This window comes from Copadichromis virginalis, linkage group LG14 (genome assembly GCF_057382275.1).
Source record: "Copadichromis virginalis isolate Kocher_CV1m ecotype Utaka linkage group LG14, C_Virginalis_male_GT1.1, whole genome shotgun sequence".
NCBI classification, from domain to species: domain Eukaryota; kingdom Metazoa; phylum Chordata; class Actinopteri; order Cichliformes; family Cichlidae; genus Copadichromis; species Copadichromis virginalis.
In genome coordinates this window covers 25,273,810-25,288,655 of record NC_140631.1, presented here as the reverse complement: position 1 = coordinate 25,288,655, position 14,846 = coordinate 25,273,810, and the positions used below count along the sequence as shown (strand labels likewise).

General features: G+C 41.2%; 1 protein-coding gene across 5 annotated transcripts in view; it reads right to left on the bottom strand.

The window, feature by feature from the left end:
- dock10 (dedicator of cytokinesis 10) overlaps positions 1-14,846 on the bottom strand; it is a 65,829-nt gene that overhangs the window by 41,705 nt on the left and 9,278 nt on the right. For 4 of the 5 annotated variants that reach the window (XM_085430104.1, XM_085430108.1, XM_085430109.1 and 1 more), the window contains exon 1: positions 2,956-3,415. The exons of the other annotated variant lie outside the window; for it this stretch is intronic. In XM_085430104.1, coding sequence (XP_085286230.1) covers positions 2,956-3,114 — 159 coding nt within the window. In that variant the 5' untranslated portion in view covers positions 3,115-3,415. Of the gene's footprint in view, positions 1-2,955; positions 3,416-14,846 lie in introns of those variants that run through there. 5 annotated transcript variants of the gene reach the window in all.

The window sequence follows — 14,846 nt, the reverse complement described above, 5'->3', positions numbered from 1 at the left end:
CAATACATGGTCTGGTAAGAGACACGGTGGAACTGATGGGGACACTTCTAAGAGAAGACATTCATTTCACGAAAAACAACATTTCTACTTCTTTTGGGGCAAGTTGGCGTGTGGAGTTAGTGGTTCAATGAGCATCTTTCACACCTCCTGCAAAATGCAAATCAAATGTTTTAAAATCCTCTTTTTTTAAGCTTCTCCATTCAGCTGTGTGAGGACCATTTTGAAAACCACAAACAGCTCTTGTTTCACAGCAAATGGACACATATTTTCCAATTTGTTTTGTTAATCCCTGACACATTATCGAAAGTCACTCAAAGAAACTAGAGACTTCAGTATGAAGAGGACTGACAGTGGCTATGGGGAAACTGCAGAATTTGCAGCCCGGTCTGACCACCACTTGTGTGGCAGCGGAGACAACGTGTCATACTTTGATGGTGAGGTGGAGGGATGGAGGTTGTTCTAGATATTTATGACATATTTATAACAAATTTATGACATCGGTTTCATGGTCACAAAGGAGTTTTTCCAAAAATGTTGAGAAATGGCTTAAGAGCCAGTCAAAAACTGAAAACAGCATTAAAAAATGGCAAACTTTTCATAACCCTTAGAGTCAGTTTTACATTGGTCCAGATCACATTTTCTACAATAAGTGAATGTGAATACTGATTGTGCAATGTAATCGCTTCAGAATAATGGCCCTACCACAGTGTACACCGGTGGCCTATAAACCTCAGTTTCACATTTGTCACAACCAAAACAGAATGAAGACTGAAGCAATTTGTTTGTTTTTATTTTTTATTGTTTTTAGGTGCATTGATGGATGCTTAAACAAGTAGATTTGTAAAATTATATGAAGTAATAAAGCTAACTGGCAGAAACCTGAAGCAGAACAAACATTTTCAAACATTGGCCATTTTCCAGAGACCTCAGTGACCCGGAAAGGGCTCAAAAGTGACAGTCGGTTGACTTATTTCTTTTTGATAAGTATGGGTGTCTATTGCCAATTGCTTTACAACCCCACACAACATTTAAAAACAAAATGTAAATGTAAAATGTAAATCAAAACAGAATGCATGATTTGTAAATCTCAGAAACCAATATTTTATTCACAGCAACTCGGTCTGAATTTGATGGAAGCAACAAATCTCAGTGGCAACTAAACGCTGGAAAAGTAAGTGGTACTAATAGGAGGGGACATTTTGAAACTTATCAAAATGATAAATGATAAGTATCTTATCATCTGCAGCACATAGTATCATCAACAGATTCAGAGAATCTGGAGAAATCTCTGTGCGCAAGGGACAAGAATGAAAATCAGTATTTGAGCCCCGTGATCTTCAGTGCATTAAAAACAGTGCCACCTGTAAAGAAAATCTCTGCATGGCCTCAGCAACACCTCCAGAAATCACTATCTGTACACACGGTTCACCATGCCACCCACAAATGTATTTTAAAGGAGCCATATATAGACATGATGCAGAAAAGCATCACGTCAACTGTAAGAAAGGCAAGGTTTTTTAATAGAAGAGTCCCGATTCTGCCTGCAGTACAAACCTTTCACTGATTAAAAACATTTGCACATTATTAAGGACTAGTGAGCAGCCAAACCAGACGAGAGAAGGAAGATATTCCTCTCCCAGATGTCCGGCAGCAGGTTTACAGACTGTTGTTAAAAGAAGAGGGGCCCTGTCCCAGCTTTTTGGAGATGTGTTGTGTTGAGATGTGAGATATGTTGCTGCCATCAAATTTTCTTAGATTAAATATTTGATATGATTTATATGTTCTATTGTGAATACAATATGGGTGTATGAGATTTGCAGACCACTGCAATCTGTTTTTATTTACATTTAGCACAGCATCCCAGCTTTTTTGGAAGTGGCATTGTATTTTTATTTAGGCTTCCAGCTGCACATTTTACAGCAAGATTTTGGCAAAGCTGCTGGCAATGATGAATGTCTCACTGTGACCTGGAAACACAACATGCTGGTGAAAAAGACTAGTTAATGCAGAGCGAGTGCACTAGTTTCAAGCACAACCTGGCCTGAATAGATCAGCTGATGCTCCTTTGCTCACAGGGATCTGCTGACTAAGATGATTTTGCAAAATAAACTATTGTGACTCTCGTTTACTACAGAGCCCAGAAAACAGGCACCAAAAGAGACGGGGTTTATGGAGTGGAGTGAAACGGGGGAAACGAAGAAACAGAAAGGGGGACTGTAAAGATCCCATTTCTGCCAAATGTCTAACATTTTTTCCACTGGGCTTACAGAAACTGGGATCACAATGGGAATTAAAAAAAATCTGGCCAAGACAAGCTGGTGCCGAGACCAAACAGATGGCTGACACGTAATGAAAACAGTCAGAAAGGAGAAACAAGTTATTTTTTTATTTCATTCATTCGGCAGTTCTCTTATCCAGTCATGGATTCTTTCATGCAGTCATTGATTCACTCAGTCAAACATCTCCCACCCAACATCTCAGTAATAGTTTTGTTTAAATAGCTATTTTTATCATCTCCTCTGTACACCATACGCAGAGAAAGCAGATTTTTTCCCACAGAAACTAGATTCCTTATGTCTGACCTTACCAACCCCCTCTCTAGTCTCCTCTTTCCATTTCCGTCCTTTAGGCTCTCAGCTGTGAGGGGAAACAGGCAGGCCCCAGTCATTGATCATATATCAAAAGCAGCAAGAGAGACAAAGGGTGTAAAAAACCAAGGCAATTAAAAAGAGGGAAAGTTTGGCAGGAGAAGTCCAAAAGTATGCAGAAGGTAATATTACAAAACAGAGAAACTTAAACAGGAATTTTACCTTAAGGTATTCATTAAATATGAAAATGTGTAAAAAAGATTTACTGTAATGAAGCACACAATTACACAACAGGAACATGCTGAAGTTCCCACAAACTGCCCACATGTGCATGCATGGAAACTTGAGGTGCACTTGTGCTGGTTACCATTACAACGATGGTCAGAGATGGGGTGGTAGTGGTATAACCTTCTAAGGTGGGCGTGGCAGCATCCAGTGACAGCTGGTCCTGTCGTGAACACATGTGACCGCAGTCGGCCCCGCCCACTGATCGCAGGAGCAGTACCACACTGGCCGAGCAACCCATAATCCAAAGCTGGAGACTCCAAGTCCAGCCTGTCCTGATTCCGTCTGGCAGTGTGAGCGTCACCTGAACTGAGGCACAGCAGTTTGCCCTGAACAGCTCAGTTCAGCCCCTGGTCCAGCCAGTGCTGCTGCACTCGGTTCAAGCCCAATGCAGTAAGTAAAGCTCCATCCTAAACTCCCTGTGCCCGTCCCAGCTTTCCTCTCCAATTTCACTTCTCCCAGTCCTGCTTTGCCAGTTTTGTTTTCGCTGAACTGCTCTGCTCCGGTGTCCTGCTCCTAATGCTGCTGAGCTAACACACTGGCAGCTTTACATGTCTCTCCCTCTCTCTTCTAATAGACACACACACACCGACTGCAGCTGTGCATGGTTCAGCCCAGCCGAGCTCATTGAACAAATCAGAGTCAGCAATAGGAGTCAGCTGACCAGAACCAGCTGCAATACACACAGACTCCTGCACACACAAACCTACATCTTTTTTTCCTGATTTTCATTCTGCTGCTATGTCCTTCCCCATTTGTCTCCCAATTACACCAGTCCTTTTCAAGTCAGAGCTCTACTGGCTCAGTTTGTGTTATTGCGGTTTATGAGCTAAGCCACAGATATGCTATCCTACATTCTGGTTGATTAGGTAAAATAAACTGTTGCTTTTTTTAAAGAAAGAGCATAGTGATTGTGATGTGTAAGCATTTGTTTTCTACAGTACATCCTGCATAATGCTCCAAATTGGAGGCTGGCAGAGAGTGAGGCTCAGTGGAGAGAGTTGTGGAGTTGTGAGAGAGGCTATTGAATGAAAAGTGGATGGAAAGTGGGAAGTGGGTGGCTTTACGGGCAAAGTCTGCAGAGGGCTGCAGAGAACAGATGAGAACTTCCATTAACTTTAGCACATAGGTAGGTATTGGGACACCAAGTGAAGTATTCCGCATAAAAAAATCTATTAAATTACTTTTAGCTGTCTCTGAGTGCCAGTGACGATCACTTTTGCCATTTTTTTTCATGTCGCCAAAACATCTGGTCTTGCTTTATTGTTCATGTTCCACTTTCACAGTGTTTGGCTTAACTGAAAGAAACAAAAAATGTGTATTCACAGAACAAAATGGTTTTCATATGTTTTACAGCAATTTGAAATTCTTCTTATTATAAAATCTTCTTTGTTTTTCTTGCCAGTTGAACTTGCTGAACCAGAAGCAGACCAAAATATAGATTTTAGGAAACTATGCCTGTAACTATTGTCAGGCAAAGGTTGTTGAAGAGGAGTTTTGCAGCTTTTGTGTTTGGTTTACTGTCAGTTATTATCACTATAAAAGTTACATACATATTTTACTAAGGAAAAATGGAGCTGAGCTGGGTCAAAGTACTACTAGCTGAGAGGCTGAGATAGACAAGAATCAATCAAACAAAAAACAAAAAAAATAAGGAACAGCACTGTTTTAGCAGATGAGAAACATATCTACTGTGACATCGCCCAATCGTTTGCAAAATCTTATCTTTATGATCGTCGCCCTATTTAGTTTTAGAAGAACGACATCATGAGACTCGCTGGATCTTTCTGAGACACTGAGAAAACCGCATGCTCATAAGAAAGTGATATGTCAATCACCAAAAATACAACCTAAAGCATGACCTCCATCACTGTCTAGTTTATGGCGACTGGGACTACAAGTTACACAATTAATATTCATGCGTGAAATTAATTGTCATGCATAAAGTCTCCAGGATGTCACCTTCCGCCCACAGAAATTGGTAAGTGGCTGAGAAAATGGATGGATTGACAATTAACCATCCATTTTCTCTTAGACCCTGAACTAATGTTTGAGACCATTATCTCATTAGGAATGTGTTTACAGGGGTCAGTAAGCAAATGAACAGCAGGGTCGTTTTCTCATAGATTTCTATAAAACCAGACTTGTTTTTATAGACAGAAGAGTTGCCCTTGAATACACCTACAGTATTCACTTTTTAGACTATACAGTCAGCCTAAAGCACCTTCTATTCACTTCTAAATACAAAGCACTAAATAAATCATAATAGCAAATAGTTTGCCTTCTCTCCTAATGAGCACTGATTTGAAAAAGTAATTTTCCATGATGGGCGGCACAGTGGATTAGTGGTTAGCAAAGTCTCCATGTTACACAGCTATCTTGCCTCAATGCAAGAAAGTTGCCGAGTTTGAATCCACGGTCTGCTGAGGCCCTTGCATGTTCTCCATCTTTCTGCGTGGGTTTTCTCTCTGTGCTTTGGCTTCCTCCCACAGTCCAAAAACAGGTATGGGGTTGCGTACATTAATTAGGCATTGTAATTCGATTTCCTGTCTTTCTTTATTAGCCCTGCAACAGAGTGGAGACCAGAGTATACTCTCTGAACAGGTTCTAGCCCTCCCTATGACCCTGAATTGGACAAATGGATGGATGGCTAGAATATTCCACTACAATATAACTAATCAGCTCAAAATGTTGCATATTTCAAGCACTGCAATAGGAAGAATAGCAACATGGGACATTATTTTACACATTCTATCTTTACTATATAATAATTGGGTGTGTGTATGTATAAGCCCATCAGGAGAATTATAACCAGGAGACACATAATCTACAGGTTCAGGCGTTTGCACACTCCTAGTTCCCTGCAGAGTGTAGGTGGTAACCATGGTGATGTTGTTAAGTCATGATTAAGGTCATTAATGACCGTGTCAGAGTGGCAGAAAAATCACACCCCCCCACCCACATAAATGCTAATTATTATAATGCTTTACATAGCTAAATATAACACACAACGGACACCACAAAACACAAATTATTGCACGTATGCAATTGCAATTCCTCTCCCACACTGTGTACAAATATTAACATGCCCCACTCAGTAAGAGATGACAGTGCATATGACCAGTACAATGTACTATGTGGAGAGAAACATTAACCGCACCCACCACCGCCGCCTCTCTGCTTCCAAGTCCCCTGCCTCTCACTGAAGGATATTCAGAGGAACATGCCTTATAGCAGCGCAGCTATTACACACAGAACCACAGAGATGGGCTTTGTTTGTATGCCAAGCCTCCACAATGGTCCTGTCATGAAAATATGCCCACACAGCCATGCCCTCTAGTTGACAGAAAAGTCTCCGTGTTACACAGCTATCTTGATCTTGTACTCTCATTTACTCCTTCCACACACTTTCAAACTGTTTCCAAATATTACACTTCTGTAAGTACAGTTCTACTAAAAGGAGCAATTGCATGCCTACATTAACAAGTACTTCAGAACTATCCTCTAAAGAGTCTAGGTAGATGTTTTTGATATTTTTAAATAGTGACATGTTATATTTAGTGAAATGTCTTTGGATAACAAGGTGATTAAAAATATCAAAATGTTTAAAAACATTTTTGTAATATTTATTTCCCACGATTTGACAAAACCTATGCTTTAAGAAGCATGTAACACTAGGAGAAATGAAGCGTGTTGGTTTGAGACTATGATGTCTTTTATTATTTAATCTTGCACATCTGAACAGAGTCATGCTTTATCGGTGTTTCACTTCACTTTCTGTCTTAAAGGAGAAGGAGAGATGATTTAACTTGGAAATTAAATGCTATTTTAGACGGCAGCTTTAGGAGAAATAACAGAAGTTATACAGACACTATTTGGAGCACACATAAGCTAATCAGTAGCCAGTAATTTTTGGGGATTTCCAAGTAAAAACTTTTAACCTTTTATAACAATTGTTATTGGAATATTCTGGCTTACTAACCTGCTCAATCAGAAATGGTGCCCATCTTTGCGATATGTCTTTAAGTATGTCTGACTGTATGTGTGCTTACATATGCTTTTGTAGGCTTATATGTGACTGGGGTTATGTTTTGTGCAAGTTTGAACTTTTATAATAGATGACATCACTGGGGTGTGCAGGGCAGTGTGCTGCCATTTTTCTGTGGAGTTAATGTTTTCCAGCTGTAGAGCCTCAGTCTCTATAACCCCACTGCAGATTTGTTACTCTGCTAAACAACACTAGAAGTGACAAAGCAACAGTTTTGCAGGAGGTTTAATGACAGTGTGCATGCTGCAAACACACAGAGGTAAACTATTTTAGCAAAAGACAAACATAAGCCATTTTACAGACTTCAAATACCTCAGCCAACTAGGCCAAGTAGGAAACCACAGTCCATTAAAACTCCTGCACACTGCCTTGTAAGCAGTTAGCTCTGCTATAGTTAGGTTCCCTGTAGAGCTGGAGGCTGACTCATAGCAGCCGTGTTTGATGTGGTGCAGAACTCTAAAGAGTTTAGTTGGGAAAACACTAACCTGTTCCCATGGATACCACAACAGGAAGAATGCTGTCAATCAAAGGCACTTGGCTCTCAACAGACTATGCACTCATAGTGCAACTACAGCAACACAGGGTCAACCTCATTGTTGCTTAAACTACCCTCGTCGTCTCACACAGCAAGCACATGTGCAGGGTTTCACTTGTGACATTCAAAGACGTGAGTAGCTGAAGTAGGATAGAGTCAGGAGAGGAATTCTTAAGGCTCCAAGCCCCCAGATAAATACGATGGGATCACTTTCTTAGGAGTTTGTTAGGGGGATAATTTAAGGAGCCTTTTTTTCTGCACACATATGTTTCTGCAACATTTGTTCAGGTGACTTGTGGTAGTTCGTGAAAAGGAGCTTGCAGCAGAGAGGTGCTTAAGGGGAGATAAAGCAAAGAAAATGTTTGCAGTTTCAGGTGTCGCTGTGTAGTACTTTTACTAACGCTAATCACATGATATCACTTGTGATAGTGCTTTTCATCCTGATGTTCTGTTCTCAGTAAAACCTCAGAGCTCGAGTGTGTCACCGCAGCACACCATCACAACACAAACAGGAAGACACACGAGATCTAAAGTGAGAAATTTTTTTTCAACTTTTTTCAACAGTGTTTTAGGCGCCTGCAGAAATGTACAGTTTATCCCCAGTTTGCAGCAGCTGTGGCCAAACAATACCTGAAAAGAATGCATTCTTAACAAAGCTGTAAGACCATCTCAATGATGTCGATTTCCTTTCCGCCACCTCGCCCTGTGCAATCTACAGGGTAAAGCGATTCATGTGATGAACATAGTGCCCTACTGCAAAACTGCAAAACTGCATCACAGCTCTCATTTGTGAATGTGCCTGTGCAGAATTATTGATCAAAGAGGAAGATACTGCGGACTCTTTCACAGATTCTGTCTGCCTCTGCACTGAGCTGGGTGAGGTTACAGGAAGCACTGACTTCAGAGCTACAACACACTGCCAATGCCATCTAGTGCTGATGACTCAATACAGCAGCCTGTGTGGCTGACGAGGAAATGCCTGTCCCCACACCCCCGTGCTGCTGTTGGTTGCCCTAGTCTATAAGAAATGACCTCCAGGAGGCGCTCTGTGCCAGAGCAACTATCTGGTCCTCTGGCAGCTGGTTTGTTTAGAAAAGGAAGCTATTAAAATGTCTTAAACTGAGAACTAAACTCCTGAGGCAGGAGGGATGTTTGGGGGAGGGGACAAAAGAGCAGATGAGATGGAGAATATGAAAGAGAGACGGCCAGTGAGGAGCAGCTGCCAGAAAATGAGCTGCATTGTTAAAAATGACAACTATTTTCTTAGTAGCCAATTATCTTACCCTGGGAAGAACGCTTCAACCCTTTGCATAGTATACATGTAGACATCTGCATATATAGGTGCGGCATTTGAACAGACCATCACCTTTACAACAGTGAATAATAAAAGAAACAGAACCTGACAGTGTGAAATTAGAGATAAGAACTCATCAGGGGTGTAATTATGTATAACATTATTAAGTGAAAGGGAAAGCTTAAAGCTGCCTGCAAAGATTGAACTTTTAAAATATACTTTCTGTTTATTGCATTGTTTATAGAGTTATATGAAATATAACAAGATGTCACTCACAAAAAAAAACTACCATCAAGTTATTAAACCACCAGATGCTGATATTCCTCTTCTTGTAATTAGTTCTTCATGTTAGTATCGACACTTGTGTTAGCTGTGCGAAATAAGTCTCCCTTAAAGCTTCACTTGCGATACTTTTAGCATCTTATTGTCTCCTTATCTACTCTGTAAATCTGTTTGTTTTAGCTGGCACTTATTGGAGCTAATGGTAATAAAACTAGAAGGTCAAACCAGCATACACCTGTCCTCCACCCTGCTTCATGCTCACATGCATGCACTCATTCCCACATTTGGAAACATGCATCATAAGACGAATAAGAGACATATAATTAGGAAGTCATGCAGGCGGAGCGGCAGTCAGACACACAGCTATACTGTCACACAGCTTGTGTCTCATTAATTCAATCTCCCACGTGGCATCTCTCTCCACGTCTCCCCGCTGTTCTCTCCTTCCCCCCTTCCCTGTCTTGTCTGGCCACAGCAGTCAAGCGTGAACAGCTGAGGTCACCAGCTTCCTATATGCGCTCAGCAATAAATATTTGTGATAATGCACGTTGATCTGGATGAAGCAGGAAGGCTTTTTATACTTTGTTCTGCGCCCCAGATAGCAGAAGCTCACACAGCAAGCGAGGCTTAAGGTAATGTGACTTAGAAAAAATAGACCAGCCCCTTTAAATTGTGCCTCTCCATCCAACAGAGAGAACATTAATCATGAACAGAGACGAGCCTTCGCTGCTGAGAGGGGAGGGTTTGCCAATATTAATCTGTTCATCAAAACTTGATATTACTGGAGAGAGTGCTACAGCAACATAATGAAGTCCACTCTGCCACAGTAGTCATAGTTGTTCCTCTGTGATCCTATCTGGACCATTTACACAGCTGTTTGGCCTCTCCTATTTCCTGTCCAGGTGAGGGAATCTCCAACCAACGAGACACTTTAATGATTTCTTGAGGCTAGCCAAATCAAACCCTGAAGTACCCCCAAATCCGAACTCTACTCCCATTGCAGCCTGGCCCACTGACACTAGGAAACCGTAACTATTCTTTGAGCAATTATCCCTAATGATTTCTGTTTCCTGTAACTCTGGTAGCTTGAAAAATGTGTCCTTACTCTGAACTTGCCATATTCATCCTAAATCGGGCCCAAGCTAATATTTACTTTTACGCAGCCATGCCAGAGACACATACCAGCACAATGGATAGTGTGATAATAATCTACTGGGGACATAGACAGAAAAATAATATTAGCTTCATTCTAGGCTAATCAGTGAAAAATCATCATAACACCTCATATCAACCCCCAGTCTAAATCTTCACTGTTCTAGAAAAGCCCATGTGATTGCCTGAATTGCAATGAATCATTCAGTAAGAACGCCTGCGTATGACACCTACACAAAGCTTACATGTAACCTCTGTATAACCTCTAAACCAGCGCTAACAGTCTACCAGATGCCCACTCAGCTCTGCTCCCTTTCCCCGAGGTCCCAGTTTAGAATAAGGACGCAGCTGTTCTTAAGACTTTTCCTCATGCGTTTTTTTATATGTGCTATCCTCCCTTACCTTTTCCTCTTTCCCTCTTCTCCCACCTCCTAAAAACTCAAAATACCTCTTCTGTCTCTCCCTCTGCCCCAAGCTTTTCTTTTCCTATTTCTTTTGCAGATTCCCTCTTTGGCTCTTTGGCTGACATTTAAGCCAAATAAAATTGATGTGTCTTGTATGTACAGAGAAAGATGCAGAGTTAAGGCACAAACTATTAGGGAGTGCAAATGCACAGTAAGCCAGTAAATCCAAAACAGAAAATGAAAAGCTAATATCAGCAATTACCAAAAAAACCCCAAAAACAAAAGACTGACTACTGAGATTTTGCAGACACGTTCCCTCTAACCACGTGACATTAACTTTTTGGTTATTTTGGACATATGAAAATCATGGTAATAATGAAGCATCAAGTGAATAAGGGTCTCCAGCAGTTGTCTGATAGCCACCAGTCCCTGAGTGGTTGCAAGTGGCTGCTGCAGGTTGATGGCAGTTGCTGGGAAAATGACTGCTGAAGTCCAAAACATCAGACCTAGGAGTCCAGATTCTACAACCCTGGGAGGTTTTTGGTGCATCTGATTTCACTCAGCAAGAGTCAGCAACTTCCAGGAACCGCTGCCAACCAGTCAGGTTTTCCCCTAGCAACCAGTGGCTGTGTCATGATGGAACACTCTTGAACAATGTGACGTCATCTGACAAACCACGCTATACCATAACAAGCTATTTATTATTTTTCTTTCACTTCGATTACGGTACGGCCAGCTCACAAATATAGTTCAGTTTAAGAAGCAGAAATACCGACATGACGTAATGTAACCTTAACAAGGTTCATTTTTGAAACAAAAAATCTAGTGACAAAGATAACAATGGTAACGAGACAGTAAACCTTTTCAACCTTTTTAAAAACTCCCAACAAAAAATCCCAACAATTAAAAAAAAAAAATCCAACCCAGGAGATGAATATCTCAATAGTGTATTCTGTAAACTCTAATCAGCTGTGGAAACTACAAGCCACCCTGTTTACAGTCTCTGTGGTAATTTAACTGGTTCATGGGAGTGAAAAATTCCTGCTACTTTCCAAAGTGAGAAGCAATTTATTTTAAAGATAAAACTTTGTTGGACTTTTTTTAAATGATTGTCCGTTTATTCACCAAAAAAAAAGTAGCTTTATAACAGATTCCTAATTTGATTAAATGCAGCTTAATGCTGCTTACAATCCATTATAAACTGGCATTAAAAACTCCATTTAAGTCAGTTTGTGTGTGAATTTATGTTGGTATCTATTTTGCTGTCAAATGGTGTAAACAGTAAGGCGGGATTATTGCTGGGCACAACCAGAGTAAATAGGAAGAAAAAACACCTGAAAGATTCAAACATCTTGCAAAAATATGTTTGTTTGTTAGTTTACAGATTTTAAGGATGTCCTCTCCAGCTGGTGGCAGCTAAAATATTATTCCATCCTGCCAATTTGTTGCTTAATTAGATCACTCCTGGGGTTTCTCCATCTTACCCCCTCCAATCGTTGAAAAGAGTTAACGAGGAAAAGTCCTGATCATATATCAGTGCCTCAGAGTGCAAGTAAGTATGCAGATACAAGAGGGCGAAGGCAGCAGAACATGGGAGTCGAAGGGTAGCAGACGTTGCATATTCAGGCCTCCTACTCTGGAATGCAACATGAAGGAGAGAGACAACACTGCAATTCACTCACAGAGAGTTACTGAACTATTCTTAGAGCAGTATGTGAAGTGGACCCCTAACACCATCACCACCACACGACCCCCACCGTGAGGACTGTGACCAGACACTGGACAGACGGGAGCTGAGTGTCTTACTGAGGTGCGGGGCAGGATGGTGAGACTAAACCAAGAGCTTTAGAAAAAGAGAGGATAAAAGTCGAGCTCCGTGAGGCAAAGCCTGGTCGGCTAAGTCTAAATAGAGCAGTTCACTGGCTGTGAAGCCTTTCCAAAGAGCCTATTGTAAACGCACACTGGCACAATGCACGGAGCCCCGGGGACCTCTCTCGCTCTCTGTCACTCCTCCTCTCATGTGACCTCTCGCAAACACTGACATACAGGCAGGCACATACTTTCACTCTGCCCACTTTTCCTACCTAGACTAAACAGACGTTTTTTTCTTCCAATACAATTCAAGAACTGACAGTCTGAAACTACAAGGCTACGTGTATGACATAAAAAAAGAAAAAGAATTTCCTGTGCTCACAGCCAGCAAACACTCACACTACTGACATCAATGTGCAGCGCATCATGCAGTTCAAACAGTGGGTGAATTCAGTAGAAGTCAGTGTCAGCAGTGACAGGCTCAGATATTTTCTCTTTGCTTTCATTCCTCTGTCCTTGCTGAATGAGTCATTGAGAATATCAGAGCTGACACACACCATGGCCTGGCAGTGTACGTTCCTACTGTCATTTGCCAAACGAGACTGAGTCGTCTCCAGCCATAGCCATCTCTCAGTCATAACAAATGTCAAAGAGCTATTCATCCCCTCTAATCCCTTATACATACAACATATACACTACTGTTCAAAAGTTTATAGTCAACTTCCCAGGTTGTTGAAAGAAAAGTACATTTGTAATCATTAATTTGAATTTTTTTATCATCCAGTGGTGCAGTACTTTAGCTAATGCAAGTTAATCACATTTCCTGTTACGATTTTGCTGATTAAAAAAGCTAAACAAATCAGCTAAATATGTGTAGCATCGGCCTTTATAGCGTCAAAGTGGGTAAAAAAAAGGGGGTGACTTGTCTGTGGACAACTGAAGCTTCCACAGGGTAAGGCAAAGCCATACCCTGTGGAAGCTGTTGAAACCACTTTCCTCGTAAAGCAGGACAACGACCCAAATCACAGCTCCAAAACTGAGCTTCTGATTATTTGGTATCTGGGAAGTGCCCATCAAACTAATCAGAAAAAAGCTGTGGGAGGTGCTTCAAGAAGTCTAGAATACCACAAAAGTCACAGTCAGTCTTTAAGACAGTGATTGCTGCAAATTTACAAAGTTTGAGGGGAAAAATTATTTTTCAAATATCATTGTTTGTAAACATGAAAATATTTACTCATTACGTCCTGACATCTTTGAGAACTAGAGGGACACCCAACTATTCACTTTGAGCAAGCATTTAGTGACAAGTGACAAAACGTTATCTTAAACAGAAAGGCATGTCGGCAAGGAGGCTCAAAAAGGGCAACAATCTGCATTTACCTCTGACTCAACATAACAATTTTCAACCAAAGGGCAAAGTAATCCACAGAGACTTGGGGAAAGGAGTGAGGGCGTCAGGAATTTTAGACAATTAGGGAATTTAAGTGTATAAGAAAAGCCAGAGCAAAAGAAAAGCTAGATGGAGAGGATAGAGTTACAAATAAATGAGCTAAGTAGTAAAGGAGAAAGGGATGCTACACAGGTTGAAAAGAACAAATAGTTGGGAGTTCGCCTTGTAATCGGAAGGTTGCCGGTTCGAGCCCCGGCTTGGACAGTCTCGGTCGTTGTGTCCTTGGGCAAGACACTTCACCCGTTGCCTACTGGTGGTGGTCAGAGGGCCCGGTGGCGCCAGTGTCCGGCAGCCTCGCCTCTGTCAGTGCGCCCCAGGGTGGCTGTGGCTACAATGTAGCTGCCATCACCAGTGTGTGAATGTGTGTGTGAATGGCTGGATGACTGGATATGTAAAGCGCTTTGGGGTCCTTAGGGACTAGTAAAGCTCTATATAAATACAGGCCATTTACCATTTACCATTCAAATATATGTAAAAACTGTAAAATAATATAAACCTATGTGGACACTCAGGTATAGATTTCTTAGCACGAGCTGTAAATAACTGAGAAATGCTACAGAATGAAGTGTGCAGAGGCACAAAACGCAGAGTGTCAGTGAAACGAGCATGCGGAACATCCTGTTTCACATTACCAGACACTCTGACACTTTCAAAACCTCTGACACTTGCTATGCTATGCATGCAAACTGAGACTGAGATCAGCATTGTTGATGTACTAAAACATGGTCTAACCTTGCAAAAGAAAACAAGTGCGCACGCACAATAAATTTTCTGTTACCACCAAGCCTATGCTGTTGAGTCAGAATCATTCAAAGTTAATAGACATGTGCTTAATATCTGCAGTCTGACACACCTCCATTTCTCTCATGGAGACAAGTTTACAAAACACAGGAAAGTTGCACATAGAGTTGCCAAAAACCAGGAAACCATATGACTGAAGCAACTGAAACACGGTGTCCACAATGGAATCCAGAAAGGGCACATCCTTCCAAAGTA